Genomic DNA, 15,198 nt, shown 5'->3' on the forward strand with positions numbered 1-15,198 from the left:
TAAATAATCTACTTCACATACACGTATTTGCTAACAGGCAAAGAGCACAAAAAACATTAATTTTGCAATTTAACAAGCTAGCACACGGCATCCATCAACGACTGTTAAATATGAAGCGACTCTCATTTAAAACTGGCTGTTTGTTAAACCCTCACGCTGATGAATCTTTCAGCAGCAGGGACTAGTGTGCACTGGCTGACAGTATAGGTTTTGCACGGCTGTTTGGAAAGGATTAAGGCTCATTATGTTCCCAACAGTTGATGAATAGGGACTGTAATGAAATGCTGAATGGGACACTGTAAGGAGGACCAAATGTCTTTTCCTCATCCACTTAATTTGAGTGGAAGAAAATGATTTGCACTTGAGAGAAAACCTTATTTTACAATGACATATTTAATCTCAAGAGAACACATCTTGACTTTTCAGAGCTGAGGTTTGTGTCTGGTTTCCAATTAAATTCTTGCTGAAAAGCTCAAGGTGAAACACTTTAGATAAATATTTTAACGAAATTAAACAAATGTGACATTATATGCAAAGATACTGCATCTTTTTTCACTTTCATGTCTTTATGAGTGATTAAGAATAATACATTTTGAATGCCATGTCCAAAGTTCAGTGTCTTACTAACTTCGTCTTACATTAAATAAGCTTATTTGGAGAATAAAGCTGAAGGCTAAAGCCTTGTTTTATGAGGTCTTTTGATGTTCTCTAATATGGTTCTGCTGAGACCTCGCTTACGGACAAGAGTATTGGAGCGTAATCAAAAAGCACTGCTCTGTCCTCTGGGTAGTGAATATAAGCATTGAGATTCTTAGCAACACTTCTCACTGAGGCTGAGTGCTTTTGCGTCATCTAGGGAAAAATAGACGCAGATTCTCCCACACTGTCTGCTAAATAAATCAAGCACTGTTAAGTACTGTATGCACTGAAAGAGTTGTTACTAAACAGTTTGGATGACAGTATGTCTTTTGTAGATTATGACATTTAACCCTAAGATTATAGTGTTGCCTCAGAGTAACAAACCTCTTTTTTTCACTTTACAATCACACTATGCATATGAGATGACAATACAATTGTTAAAGGTGCCGTAGAACATCTTTTTAAAAGATGTAATATAAGTCTAAGGTGTCCCCTGAATGTGTCTGTGAAGATCCAGCTCAAAATACCCCATAGATTTTTTTTAATTAATTTTTTTAACTGCCTATTTTGGGGCATCATTAAATATGAACCGATTCAGGCTGCGGCCCCTTTAAATGCTCACGCTCCCCGCCCACGGAGCTCGCGACTGCCTTAAACAGCATAAACAAAGTCCACAGAAAGTCTTTACAAAGTGTTCGTCATGCAACATATGTAATCGCGTAAGTATGGTATTTATTTGATGTTTACATTTGATTCTGAATGAGTTTGATAGTGCTCCGTGGCTAAAGCTAACATTACACACTGTTGGAGAGATTTATAAAGAATAAAGTTGTGTTTATGAATTATACAGACTGCAAGTGTTTAAAAATGAAAATAGCGACGGCTCGCTTGTCTCCGTGAATACAGTAAGACATGATGGTAACTTTAACCACATTTAACAATACATTAGCAACATGCTAACGAAACATTTAGAAAGACAATTTACAAATATCACTAAAAATATCATGATATCATGGATCATGTCAGTTATTATTGCTCCATCTGCCATTTTTCGCTGTTGTCCTTGCTTGCTTACCTAGTCTGATGATTCAGCTGTGCACAGATCCAGATGTTAATACTGGCTGCCCTTGTGTAATGCCTTGAACATGGGCTGGCATATGCAAAAGTTGGGGGCGTACATATTAATGATCCCGACTGTTACGTAACAGTCGGTGTTGTGTTGAGATTCGCCTGTTCTTTGGAGGTCTTTTAAACAAATGAGATTTATATAAGAAGGAGGAAACAACGGTGTTTGAGACTCACTGTATGTCATTTCCATGTACTGAACTCTTGTTATTCAACTATGCCAAGATAATTTTTAATTCTAGGGCACCTTTAAAGGAATAGAATACCCCCCCCCCCTCTATTTACATATAGAGACTAATAAATCCTAAGTCTCACACATTCATAGAAAATATTTACTTAAGCATTGCAAAATAAGTTGTTTAGTTGTTTACTGTGTAAATCGGTTTGAACTTGAGCACCTGCCCTTTAAAATGTCTGTGCACAGCCCTGCCATTTTCAACTAAAAACTTAAGTATTTTGGCATTTTTTGTGGACCTGAAAACCCAAACTTTTGAGAACAGGTTTCAAAGTGCTCGTTTTTGAAAACAATACCATTTCTTTGTAAACTACAAAAATGTGAATTTGTGAAAACGGTGACGTCATGCGTATTATGTGTTCAGTCTTTTGGCGCGTAGTGTTTCTTTACAAAGTGACATCGCCACCTACTGGCCTGGCAGCATAATACAGCATTTTTAGTCGTTTTTGCAGATCTGTGTGAACGGGGATCCCTGTTTTTAGTACATCACTGTCCTGTAAACATACCATAAATTTCTCCATTTGTGTTCTGCAGATGAAAAGAGAGTCATACTGAATAAATGATAGAATTTTTTCATTATTCCTTTAATATTTGATGGAATGACTTCATGAATAAACCAAAATAATAAGTCTGTTTTGGTCATACTACATCCGATGGTCATTTAAAATATTTTTCTTAAAACCTTTTTCTGTGCTTTTTCATCACATCAGAGAATGGTTTTGGTGTTCGTACCTTTGCATGCGGCTGCTGAAAGGTGACTCTGGAGTTGTTGACCAGGGCTGAGTACCTCAACAGGTTGGTGGGCGTGGCTGGAAATCTGTGTAAACTTCCTGTCTGGCTGTGTAGGACAGACGAGAAGCAGATATGTACGGTGTCCTTCAGGGCTTTCAGCTGTGACTCCTGCAGCAAATTAAGTGAGACAACACACATGAGATTAATGGGCAAATGTTTATCACACTGTCATCTTATCCTTTTGCCCTCAAACCATTTATCTGATCATTTGCTCCACGCTCTCTGCAGAAATTGCAAAATCCCTGGCATAAAAAGATAATAGAATTCATTCTCAAAGTTTACATTTTAGAAGATAGCAGAAGGGGAAAATATTAAAGCTGAACTGGAATGATGAAACGGATCGGCTCATGTCTCACCTTGTCCAGCGCTGCCTTCTCCAGTTCATCTTTGGCTACTTTGAGTTTATTCTCCAAGTCCATCAGCTGCTGACCCTGCACAGAAGATGCATTGATCATCTAACCAATCTGGCATAGGCCTATGTCTTAGTTCAAACTGTCTATTTATATTTTAAGTGGGTTCTAAAGTCTAGCAAAAATGATTCTCACTGTAAAACATGATAGCCCCATTAAATTATTTGAATTTATGTCTTCTCTTTAACTTTTTGAATTTTGAATTCAAGTTTATATGTTTAAAAAAAATAAAGTTTGAGTAATCCATTGTGAGCTGAAGCAAAGGTTATTTTCAAGTTGAGTTTACTCATGTTTTTTAAGGCAGCAGGAAATATTTCATTTCTAAGTTTAACCAACTGGAAATGTTTTGCAGTATAATACATTTTAATTCAATACATTTTTCATTACAAAGTATATTGTCAGCATAGTTTAAGAGAATCATTTAATAGAATAATTAACATGAATTTACAGAATGATTTGAGAATGATCCAAAGAGCATCTTGAGATTCAATGGAAGAATAGCATTTTTAGTACAAACTTACTTATTTGATTAGTGTCCTAGAAATAGTCCAGAATCTTAAATATGACTTTCTTAAATATTTAATTTTGCACCTGTTTCTTTGTTTCAAAACCTGCTGCTTACTTCCAGGTTTAACCCTCTCGTGCTTCTCACATGGTCGTCAAAATGACCAATTATTATTCTTATTTTTATTTCAATTAAATGAATTCACTGTATTTTAGTTATTAGTTATTTCAAATTTTAGGGGATTTTATGGTACTAAATCATATTTAGCAGTAGTTATAATCCATTTATTCACTTTTCGAAAATGAAATTTCCAACTTAAACTGTAAATCTTGAATGCTCTGGAACACAGATTTAAGGTCTCTTTTTAAAGAAGACACTTGGCAGATTATTGCTGAAGTTTAAAAAAGTGAAAAAGAAGTTATAGAAGTTTATGTTTATTGTTATGAAAAATGTACAAAATAATATTTTAAATGTTTACATGAAATATATATTTTCCAAGCATGTTTTACTTTAAATCTGAAGAAAATCGAAGCCATAAATTTAAACAAGTTGTGTTTCGAATTTGAGGTTGATATCTCGAAAAATGAGCTTTCAGTAAGATTTCATTTGGGCGCAGTACCAAACGTTTCCACTAGATGAAATTCGTTTCCCAATGTGGCCAATTTTTTTTTTTTTTGACCTCGAGGAGTACAAGTGTGACTATTTTTTTCAGCACCATTTAACCTTTGCGAATCATGATTGTGTGTGTGTTCATTTAGCAAGTGCCAAAACCTTTATCAACTTTCGTACCATTACGACAAATTAAAAAATGATAAAAAAAACAAAACTTAATATTTTTCAGTCAAAAATGTACAAATAGCACTAGTGGGTTAAATTATATTTGAATCCTATATTTTCAATGTGTTCAAAGACTTTGTGAATAGAAAGTGTGCAAAGTGAACAAACTAACCAAAAAACTTTAGCTAGATTTATCTTTATATCTCTAGCAGAGATCTACACTGTTTTCATGATTTGTTATCAAAACACTTTTTCTTTGTCAAATCAACTTCAATGATTACTGTGGTTAAGATAACATAACATTTTGAGTTTTTGTTGATTAAACCAATTGCCTTCATTGTATTAACTTACATTTTTTATTTTAATGAACAAAATTTTAAGGCAACCAGGTAACTTACTTTTAAAGTTAAACCAACAATTCTTTTTATAGTGCAAAGATAAATCTTGGTAAAAAAAAAGATGTAGTTCTTATGTTAGATTGCTCATTTTGCCCAATTTTTATATTTAACTAGATAAGACATACTTTTGGTTCAGTGAGCTCTACTGTGAATCCTTATATAATTGAGCATGATGATCTTTATTCCGGCAGAACTACATAATGACTTGCCTTCAGTATGTCATTAGTTTAGCTTCATAAATATTGCTGTGACGCTGTGTGTGCAGTCAACAACAGACTCATTGAGATCTAAACAGGTAACAGAGATTCCCCATCTGGGATGATTAGCACACGTTATCTGCACGATGAAAAGTAAAAAGCTTGGATATAAGAGAAATGTGGTATTCATTCTTTACAGAATGGACTTAAAATGTTCACATAGCTTCTTGAATATGAGTAAGTCATCTAAAATCGAACATGAACAGGCTATGATTTTGCATTTCAACAAGTTTGAATGTTCCTGAAATTATGAAAAATGATGAAGAATCATTTTGTTTGTGCTAAAAAGCCATTTGTTTTATGAATAGCCTATTCGGAACGAGGTGAAACCTTTAGAAAGTTCTAAAGCCTTTAGTTTTGAGCATGAAACAAAATCAATGGAAGAAACATCAGTCTAAAGAAAAACAGCACCAGGATAGTGTTTTTCTCAGTGACTTAGCAATTAAGCATGCACACACACACACAGTTATTACACAACAAAACACAAGTAATTTAGAAGTGAAAATAAGATTAATCCAGCCGGCTGGATAAATCAAGCAAATCTTTAATATTTAATTTTGTATTACATTATAAATTAACTTGTGACTCTACATCAGTGGTTCTCAACTGGTTTGGCCATAAGACCCACATTTTCCCATGGTCATTATGCTGTGACCCAAATTTTTAGGCATTTAAACCAAGCAAAAAATGTTTCCAAAATTGTGGAGATGCACATAAGTACCATCCCAAAATATAGAAAATAACACAAAGTGAAAATAAAGTGGGTTTATTATACTACAGTTTTACAGCATGGTAAATGCACAATACCAACATGAACTGTTAAATGGGACCTACAATGCCCCTTTCACAAGATGTAAAATAAGTCTCTGGTGTCTCCAGAATGTGTCTGTGAAGTTTCAGCTCAAAATACCCCACAGATCATTTATTATAGCTTGTCAAATTTGGGTCTGAGCAAAAACACAGCATTTTTGTGTGTGTCCTTTTAAATGCAAATGAGCTGCTGTAGAGCTTTAGGCTCGTGCTTCGGTTGCTCAACAACAACAAAGCTGGAGAATCTCACGCAGCCAAAATGAGCCAAATTGTCAGTAACGGTGTTTAGCCTTACATTGTTCAAACCGGAGTCGACACTGATGGAGAGACTCAGGAAGAAGTTACAACTTTTAGAATGAAACTGGATGTTTCTGAATGGTTGTGGATAAATGTATGTAGTTGCTGTGGAGTTGATTCAACTAATCGACTAGCATGTGCCATCATGTTAATCTTTTGTGCAAATCCAGCGTTTAATTGACCCTCGTTTGTGAAGCAGTCTGGCGTAAAATGACGGCATGATAACAACACTCTACTACAACAACTCTTCCTCTTCCCTAAAGCAGCCCAACATGGCCTCTCGGGGGCAGAGTTTATGTAAATTGTGGGGTTTGTAATGTCACCAACCCGGGAAGAAGCTCATTACCAGTTGTTTGTTGTAGTCCTTAAACAGAGATTTCTTTAAAAGAAAATATCTCCCTTTGCATTGAACTTTGAGCGTTGTAACTTTGCAGATGTTGTTTATGCTCAAACAGCAACATTACACACCAACTAAAGTTAAAAAAGTGAAATCATAATCAACCTCCCCTTTAATAAAACACATGGACACTGATCCTGATGAATAGGACACTCTTCTAAACTAGGCCTGAAAGAAGAGTCAACTGCTTTCACACACGTCTTTCAAAATAAAAGTCTTGCATCAGAAAAACATTTAGAATTATGTTTTTTGTTGATGTTGTTGTTTCTTTGACTACACACTCCACGACCCACTCAAAACCCACTTTTGGGTCACGACCCACCGGTTAAGAAACACTGAAACATGAAATGTATATCATTGTAGGATATTTTGTAATGAGATTTGTTTTCAATCAATGTAATATTATCATAATCACCGTAGATTGTGGAATATCCTTAATTGCTTGTTAAGCAGCTGCCGATTTATAAAAAAAAACTGTATTCAAAATATGATTAAAACAAAGAACATTGCAATCATTCTGATTGTGTTATAACAAGCTATTATGTCATTGTCATCACAATTTAATCTATTTAATCTTTAATCTATGTGTAATTATTTTCACAGACATTTTTCGAGCAGAGCCACCAAAGAGATGGATCACGAAAGCCAAATCTTAAATAAGAAAGGTGTTTTGCTACAGGAACTGAAGAGAACTGATGGTAGAACATGCTTTATATTACTATGTTTTGAATAAACAGCAATGTCACACAATATGTTCCTATGAATAATTTGACACATACATGTGCATAATTCAGGCACTTCACAACAAAGAATGATTGTGATAAATGGCAGCGATTTGAATAAGAAAAAAATCCATTTAATGCTAGCTAGATCTGGGAAAAATACTTTGACAAAGCAATCTTGCTCATTGTCCTTCTCGAGCTTTGCCGTACTATCCTAAGCATCTGAACATACCTTTGCTTCCCATTATCGAACAATACCTCTTCAAACAGACTCTAGACAAACTCTGAAAAGAACTTCTTTAATCATGAATATAAAAGGATGAAGGATAATCTTCCTTCATTGATTTCAAACGGGGGAGGCAGAAATAGACGTACAGCGAAGATAAAAACACATTAGAGGAAGGTAAGCTCAGATTGGATATTGCTTTTTGAAAAAGTTTTGCAGACGACTCGACCGACAAAATTCATAATATTCTTTCTTGAAAATTTACGAGACATATTTTACAACACGTGTTAGCCTGTCTTCCTGATTAAGAAGCAATGGTTTTAAAGTGATGCACTTTGTGTGAAACCCCAGTGTTTGTATGATGTACCAAAGGGCAATGTGCTGGAAATATCAGCTGACATTTTCCCATCTAACACTGCAAATAAGAGAGGAAAGGTCAACCTACATGGCAGGAAAGGTCACTGTTTTTTACATGAATCTTCACTCTCATCGCACATGAAAAGGTCAAACCATTCAATTAGAGTGCACATATTACCCTAATCTGCTTTATTTTGGCCAAAAATGCAGATTATTGTGTGTGATTTTTAGGATGGTGACATTCACATTGCTTTGTTTGCACTTTCAAAAGCATCTCAGATGTCAGAATGGTTAAAAGCGGTTAAAGACCCCATTTGTGGAAGCTCTAAATGCTTTTGTACTTATAAAAGTTGATAAAAGTAACTTATAGCAATTATATTTGACTTTATTTCTTGTTTTCCTTTGGATAAAATAAATACACTACACTGTAAAAAAAAATTCCGTTAAATTTACGGTAAAAAACGCCAGCTGTTGTTGCCAGAAATGTACTGTAAAAATGACGGTAGCAATGTTTTAGGTTTTGCGGATTTCAACTTACATGTACAGTAAAATACTGTATTTCATTAACTGATATAATGTTAATTTACCAACCTATTGAAGAACTATTTTGTACCTTTATAATACACTGACAACCACCAAACACAATGGTGATGAGAGTCACATGGTGAATCAAACTTTTCCAAGTAGCTTTTCCACCAGCTGAGAAGGTATATGGGTCAATGAAGTGACGGGTCTTTTTTTTTTTTTTTTGTCCAAAAGCCTTAATAATAATAATTATAATAATAAAAAACAAAGATATGACATCCAAAGTATGTGAGGTTGTACAACTAGATCTCTCTTATTGAATCCAAAAGGTTTTAATTATATTTTGCTACATATAAAGGTATTTTAAAGATTTTGAAGTGTCAAAAGGTCATTCGGTTTAACCAGCCAAAGGCCAATACAGACATTTCACTTGTTTTTAAAATATATATATATATATATATATATATATATATATATATATATATATATATTATTCTGACATGATTTTATAACATCATATATCAAAAAATGGTATTAAAACTATTATTTTATTATTATTTATTAAAATTGGTATTAAAAGTCGTTGCTTTGTTATGAGAAAGAATTTCTGGAAAAATAAATTTCATTGATGTCATTCGGAGTAACCAATATAAAGGGACCATTTTGGATCAAGTCAAGTAGTCAATATCATGTGACAGGATGTGACATCATTCAGACACATGCAAAGGACCACATGGTCATGAAGCAAAGTAACTAACTCTCTTTAAACTATTTGAAAAAATCATGTTTTCACTTGCTCATACGCATGTCCCAAAACATCATTTGGTACAACCGCTGTAAAACATGGAAAATGTTGTAAAATTTTAAAAACTTGTACTAAATATAAAATGTTTGATTGTTCTTTTGCCAGCTAGATATCAGCCTGTTAGCATTGTTTGAAAATATTGTCATTTAGTATAACCAAAATTGTCATTCGGTAAAACCGAAATTTTGGTTAAACCGAATGACTTTTTCTTGTAAAAAATGACAAAAGCAGTGCTAATTGATTATAAAAACCACATAATCTCATTGTTAACACTCAATAAAACTTCAAAATTAATTATACCTCCAACATGTTTTTTTTTTTATACTTTTAAAAAACGTCAATGACCCATACACTAATATACAGAAGGTGCAGAGTGTCACACAAACACTAAACACCATCATGATAACACACATGACATTAAAACAAGGCAAGAAACATTAATTTAACAACATTAGATGTAACATAAATCCTTAATGTACATAACTGATTAGAAAAAAACTAAGAAGAAAGAGTTATTTCAACAAAAATACATCAAATGTCAAGTATCACGCAGTGAATTCTGGGAAAGTCGAATTATATATATATTTTTTTTTTTACTGTAAATTACACAATGACGTTTTTTTTTTTTTTCACTTCCAAAAACTGTAAATTGAATGGTATTTTACTGTAAAATTACATTAAATGCACGGTTAGATCTATTACAGTTATTCACCTTATATAGTACGTAAACGTTCTGTAAACCAAATAACAGTTTTGCATTTTTACAGTCTTTTACCGTTAAAATCGTGATCATTTTTTACAGTGTAGCATTCAAAAGTTTGGGGTCAGTAAGATATCATTTTCCAAAAGATTTCTATTTCAAATAATTGCTGTTCTTTTGACCTTTCTATTCATCAAAGAATCCTGAAAAAAAGTTCACATTTCTACAAAAAAAAAAAATCTGAATGATTTCTGAACGATCATGTGACACTGAAGACTGGAGTAATGATCCTGAAAATTCAGCTTTGCCGTCACAGGAATAAATTACATTTTAATATGCGTTAAAACAGAAACGTTTTTTTATTGTCTTATGGATCAAAGAGATGCAGCCTTATTGAGCGTAAGAGACTCTTAAAAAAAAATCTTACCAACCCCAAATATTTGATTAGTAGTGTAGATAATACATCTAAGGACAAGCCAAAAACTCCTGTTTCAATAGTACTGTAAACACGTCAACACTCGGAAAACCGCTCATCTAGAGATTACATGGGGTGGTCTTAGCACAAATAAACCGAAGCATCTGTTGATGTGTCCTGGCTGACTGAATCAGAAACATCTTGTCAGTGGTTACAGTAACAAGACAACACACAATAGCTTTAAGCTTCAGACCTGTAGTTAAACTGCTCAGGTAAAATGATCTTTTCAAGGAGGCGCTAATGCCCCTGCGCATCATGCAAGGGTACAGTAATGACACATCCTCTTTGTTTGGTTCTTACCTTAAAAATTAAATCCTTTTTGCCATACCTCAGCTCTTTCAGTTGGGCTTGGATTTTTTTGGACTGCAAAATGAAGATAAGAGAGAATGTGCGTTAGCTTATTCAAATAGTAAAATTGGTTTTAGATTGTGTAGCGGGCTTTTTGTGGCCGTGCCGAAGTGTTCCTTTGTGAGGGCTTGCTGGGCAAAGCTCCAATTCAAAGAAGAGACCGTCAGTGAGCAAGAATATATAAAACTCTTCCCTTCGGTGGACTGCAGAGACCACTCGATGACGCAAACACATTAACACATCAACACTCGCACATACACACTCACACAATAACACTCACTGCATGGTATGGAATTGTCTTGGCTTGCTGCCTGTGGATTGCTGCCACAGTTGTAAACATTCACAGAACACAAACACACACACACACACACACACACACACACACACACACACACACACACACACACACACACACACTTCTCTTTCTCTATAGCTTCAGTGTCTTCAGTAATCTCTTAGTAACTGCAGTGTACAACACCTCAGCAAAACTAATGACATTTCATTACTCTCTTCCCCTTAGAGAAGCAAAATAACACTGCCAATACACTTGCGTTTAGTTGTCTACTTTGCCAAATTTCTAGCTTGGAATGTTTAGAAGGTTGAGTCCGTAATATCAACGATTCTCGCTGTTTGCTCAGTTGAAATAGAATAAGCTGAAACAACACAAATCTTACTTCACTTTTATTTGCACTCATTTTAATTGCCTTAAATGAAATTAAATGTTAAAATGTTAAGTTAACTTAAACCATTTGTGTTAGGACTACATGAATCATTTCTGTTGCATTGAATGAAACTGGGCAGTGGATTTCTAGTTCCCAGCATGCTTTGCACAGAGATAGATCAGGAGAGTAAATGTTGAAATTAAGTGCTTTTTAAAGGGTTAGTTCACCCAAAAATGATATTTCTGTGATTAATTACACTCCCTCATGTCGTCCCAAACCGTAAGACCTTCGTTCATCTTTGGAACACAAATCAAGATATTTTTGATGAAATGTGAGGGTATGTGATCCACACATAGGCAGCAGTGACATAGGCAGCAGAAATGTACTAAAGACATTGTTAAAACCATTGACGTGACTACTAAGTCCGAACGGCGGCTCAGTATTGGCCGGCTCTGGTCACGTGATCAGCATGATGCATGCGTGTGATGCTGACGCAGGAGCCTGCGTTCGGACATAAACACTGAGGGCCCTATAATACACCCGGCGCAATGCGACGCAAGGCGCAGCGCAAGTGTGTTTGCTAGTTTGCGTCCGGCGCCGTTCGCGTTTTCCCGTTCAGCGCCATAAATGCATTTGCGCCAGTTAGTGCGCCCATGGGCGTGCTGGTCTAAAAAAGAGGTGTGTTCAGGCGCATTGCTATTTTAAGGAGCTGAAAATAGACTGCGCCATAGACCAACTCAAACCTGGTCTAAAGTCTAAAGTCAATGGCGCAATGTTTTTTTGTTAGAGCGAGTTGGTAGAAACTGCGCCTCTGGGCGCGTCCGCAGTGCGCGTTGACTTTGCTTATTACACACAGGGATGTGCATCACACAAACATGCCAAATATTAAAAACAAAAGGATTACAGTGTAAAAGAATATTATTGTGTAGGCTACATAAATATGAAATGAAGTGACGGATCAGCTTTTTCCACCAACAAATTCCGCCATGTAAATAGCAATCCGCCATGGCGCGAGCGCATCTCGCTCTTAAAGGGAATGGGAGATGACACTCTGATTGGTTTATTGAACGTTACGCCCATTACTCATTAAGAGAATAGGGACAACCCATTTCAAAAATGCGCCCCGGCGCACGGACCGTTTTTCCGTCGTTAAAATAGCAAAAGTGGATTTGGACACGCCCTGAGTGCACCTGCGCCGTGCGCTTTACACTTTGCGTTTAGATCGTTAAAATAGGGCCCTGAAGCTCTGCAATGAAAACAGCGTAGCAGTATGACAGGGGAATGCCTTTACTGCCTATGTGTGGATCAGATACCCTCAGATTTCATCAAAAATATCTTAATCAGTGTTCCGAAGACAAAATGAAGGTCTTACAGGTTTGGGACGACATGAGGGTACGTAACCAATGACAGAAATTTCATTTTTTGGGTGAACTAACCCTTTAATGTGTTTTTCTTTTTAGTAAAGGGAAAGGCTTGTTGGTGTTTAATGTTAAGGTATGCTGGACATTTAAAAGAGTTTCTCTGTTGAAGTGGTTACCACTGTGCTGAAGATTAGAGCTTGTTGTTAGGTTGTGGGTGGTGACATTAAACTATCATGCCTGTTGCTTTACTCATTGAGCCATAGCTTTGTCGGCATCGTTGCAGTAATTGGTAGCATTTTATTCATTATATTCAAATGCTATAGCTATAAAAAGTCATGTATGAACATGTTCCAGACAAGCTATTTATTGTAACTTGAAGTGATTACAGTGCTGCTCTTCTTCATAGGCAGATTTAGCCATCTGCGTACGGTTTATGATCCCGCCCCCCAATCATGAGAATCAGACAATGATGAAACTCTCATGTGTGCAACAGCTACCCACAACCTAAGCACAAGCTTCACTCTTCACCACAACGGTAACCACAAAAACGATGAATTTAAGTTCATACAACAAGACTACAATAAGTCAGTCCAAACTAATTATTTTTTGTTGGAAAAATATAATTCAATTTCATGGAAATATTTTCCTTAAGTTCACTCAACAAATTCTTCTTCTGACACAAGAATCTAAATTAATTATTTGTTTAAATGGACTTCTTGTTGTCTTGTTGTATGAACTTAATTGTGTGGAAAAGTTCAATTAAGTTCAAAGAACAAACATTAAACTGTTCAAAAATTACAGTAAAGACATTTATAATGTTAAAAAAAGATTTCGGTAATACTTTACAATAATGTTTCATTTGTTAACTTTACTTAAAGGGTTTGTTCACCCAAAAATGAAAATTCTGTCATTTATTACTTACCCTCATGCCGTTCCAAACCCGTAAGACCTTCGTTAATCTTCGGAACACAAATTAAGATATTTTAGTTGAAATCCGATGGCTCTGTGAGACCTCCATAGGGATCAATGACATTTCCTCTCTCAAGATCCATAAAGGTACTAAAAACATATTTAAATCAGTTCATGTGAGTACAGTGGTTCAATATTAATATTATAAAGCAACAAGAATATTTTTGGTGCGCCAAAAAAACAAAATAACTACTTATAAAGTGATGACCGATTTCAAAACACTGCTTCAGGAAGCATCGGAGCACAGTGAATCAGTGTATCGAATCTGCTGTTCGGAGCGCCAAAGTCACGTGATTTCAGCCGTTGGCAGTTTGACACGCGATCTGAATCATGATTCGATACACTGATTCATTTGTGCTCCGAAGCTTCCTGAAGCAGTGTTTTGAAATCGGCCATCACTCAATAAGTAGTTATTTTGTTTTTTTTGGCGCTCCAAAAATATTCTCGTCGCTTTATAATATTAATATTGAACCACTGTACTGACATGAACCGATTTAAATATGTTTTTAGTACATTTATGGATCTTGAGAGAGGAAGTGTCATTGCTCCCTATGGAGGCCTCACGGAGCCATCGGATTTCAACTAAAATATCTTAATTTGTGTTCTGAAGATGAACAAAGGTCTTACGGGTGTGGAACGACATGAGGGTGAGTAATAATTGACAGAATTTTCATTTTTGGGTGAACTAACCCTTTAACTACTTTAGTTAACATGAACTAATGGGAATGTAAACTCTTTGAATTGGATGAGCAGGATAAATTGCATTTTTTTTTCATCTTCTGGGAAACATGTAATTATCTTTTGTAGCTTCTGAAGGGCAGTACTAAATTAAAAAATATGATCTTTAAACAAAATAATAAATTTTGCACATCATCTTGTTCAAAAAGTTTTCACCCCTCGGCTCTTAATGCATTGTGTTTCCTTCTGAAGCATCAGTGAATGTTTGAACCTTTTTTAATAGTTGAGTTTGAGTCCCTCAGTTGTCCTCCAAGTGAAAATATGGATCTCAAAATCATACAGTCACTGCTGGAAAGGGTTCAAATATGCAAAAAAAATCCTGGAAAATTTTTGGGACCTGGAGGATTTTTCTGAAGAACAGAGCTCAGTTTAACTGCTCAGGACAAACAAGGGACTCATGAACAACCATCACAAAATAAAACAAAAAAACATTAGTAGACCATCAGGTAACCACACACAGTATTAAAAATCAATGGTTCCCAAACTTTTGAACAGGGTTATTTTAATAAATTCAGCTATTTTTATTTTTTTTTGTCTTGTTGAGCTGTTATGTGAAATAGTTTATTCAGGACAGTACTAAATAAAAACATAACATGTAATTTTCATGATCCTTCTTATTTTTGCATATTCTGCAAGGGGTATGTCAACTTTTGAGCTCAACTGTATAT

At 35.2% G+C, this 15,198-nt stretch overlaps 1 protein-coding gene across 1 annotated transcript in view; it reads right to left on the bottom strand.

Moving 5' to 3' along the window:
* Nucleotides 1-15,198, bottom strand: part of luzp2 (leucine zipper protein 2) — a 157,411-nt gene that overhangs the window by 12,210 nt on the left and 130,003 nt on the right. The window contains exons 7-9 of the mRNA XM_048169087.1: nucleotides 10,753-10,815; nucleotides 3,148-3,222; nucleotides 2,732-2,899 (exon numbers count right to left, since the gene is read on the bottom strand). Of these exons, the coding sequence (XP_048025044.1) occupies nucleotides 2,732-2,899; nucleotides 3,148-3,222; nucleotides 10,753-10,815 (306 nt within the window). The remainder of the gene's footprint in view (nucleotides 1-2,731; nucleotides 2,900-3,147; nucleotides 3,223-10,752; nucleotides 10,816-15,198) is intronic.

This window comes from Megalobrama amblycephala, linkage group LG19, assembly GCF_018812025.1.
Source record: "Megalobrama amblycephala isolate DHTTF-2021 linkage group LG19, ASM1881202v1, whole genome shotgun sequence".
In the NCBI taxonomy this organism is placed as follows: domain Eukaryota; kingdom Metazoa; phylum Chordata; class Actinopteri; order Cypriniformes; family Xenocyprididae; genus Megalobrama; species Megalobrama amblycephala.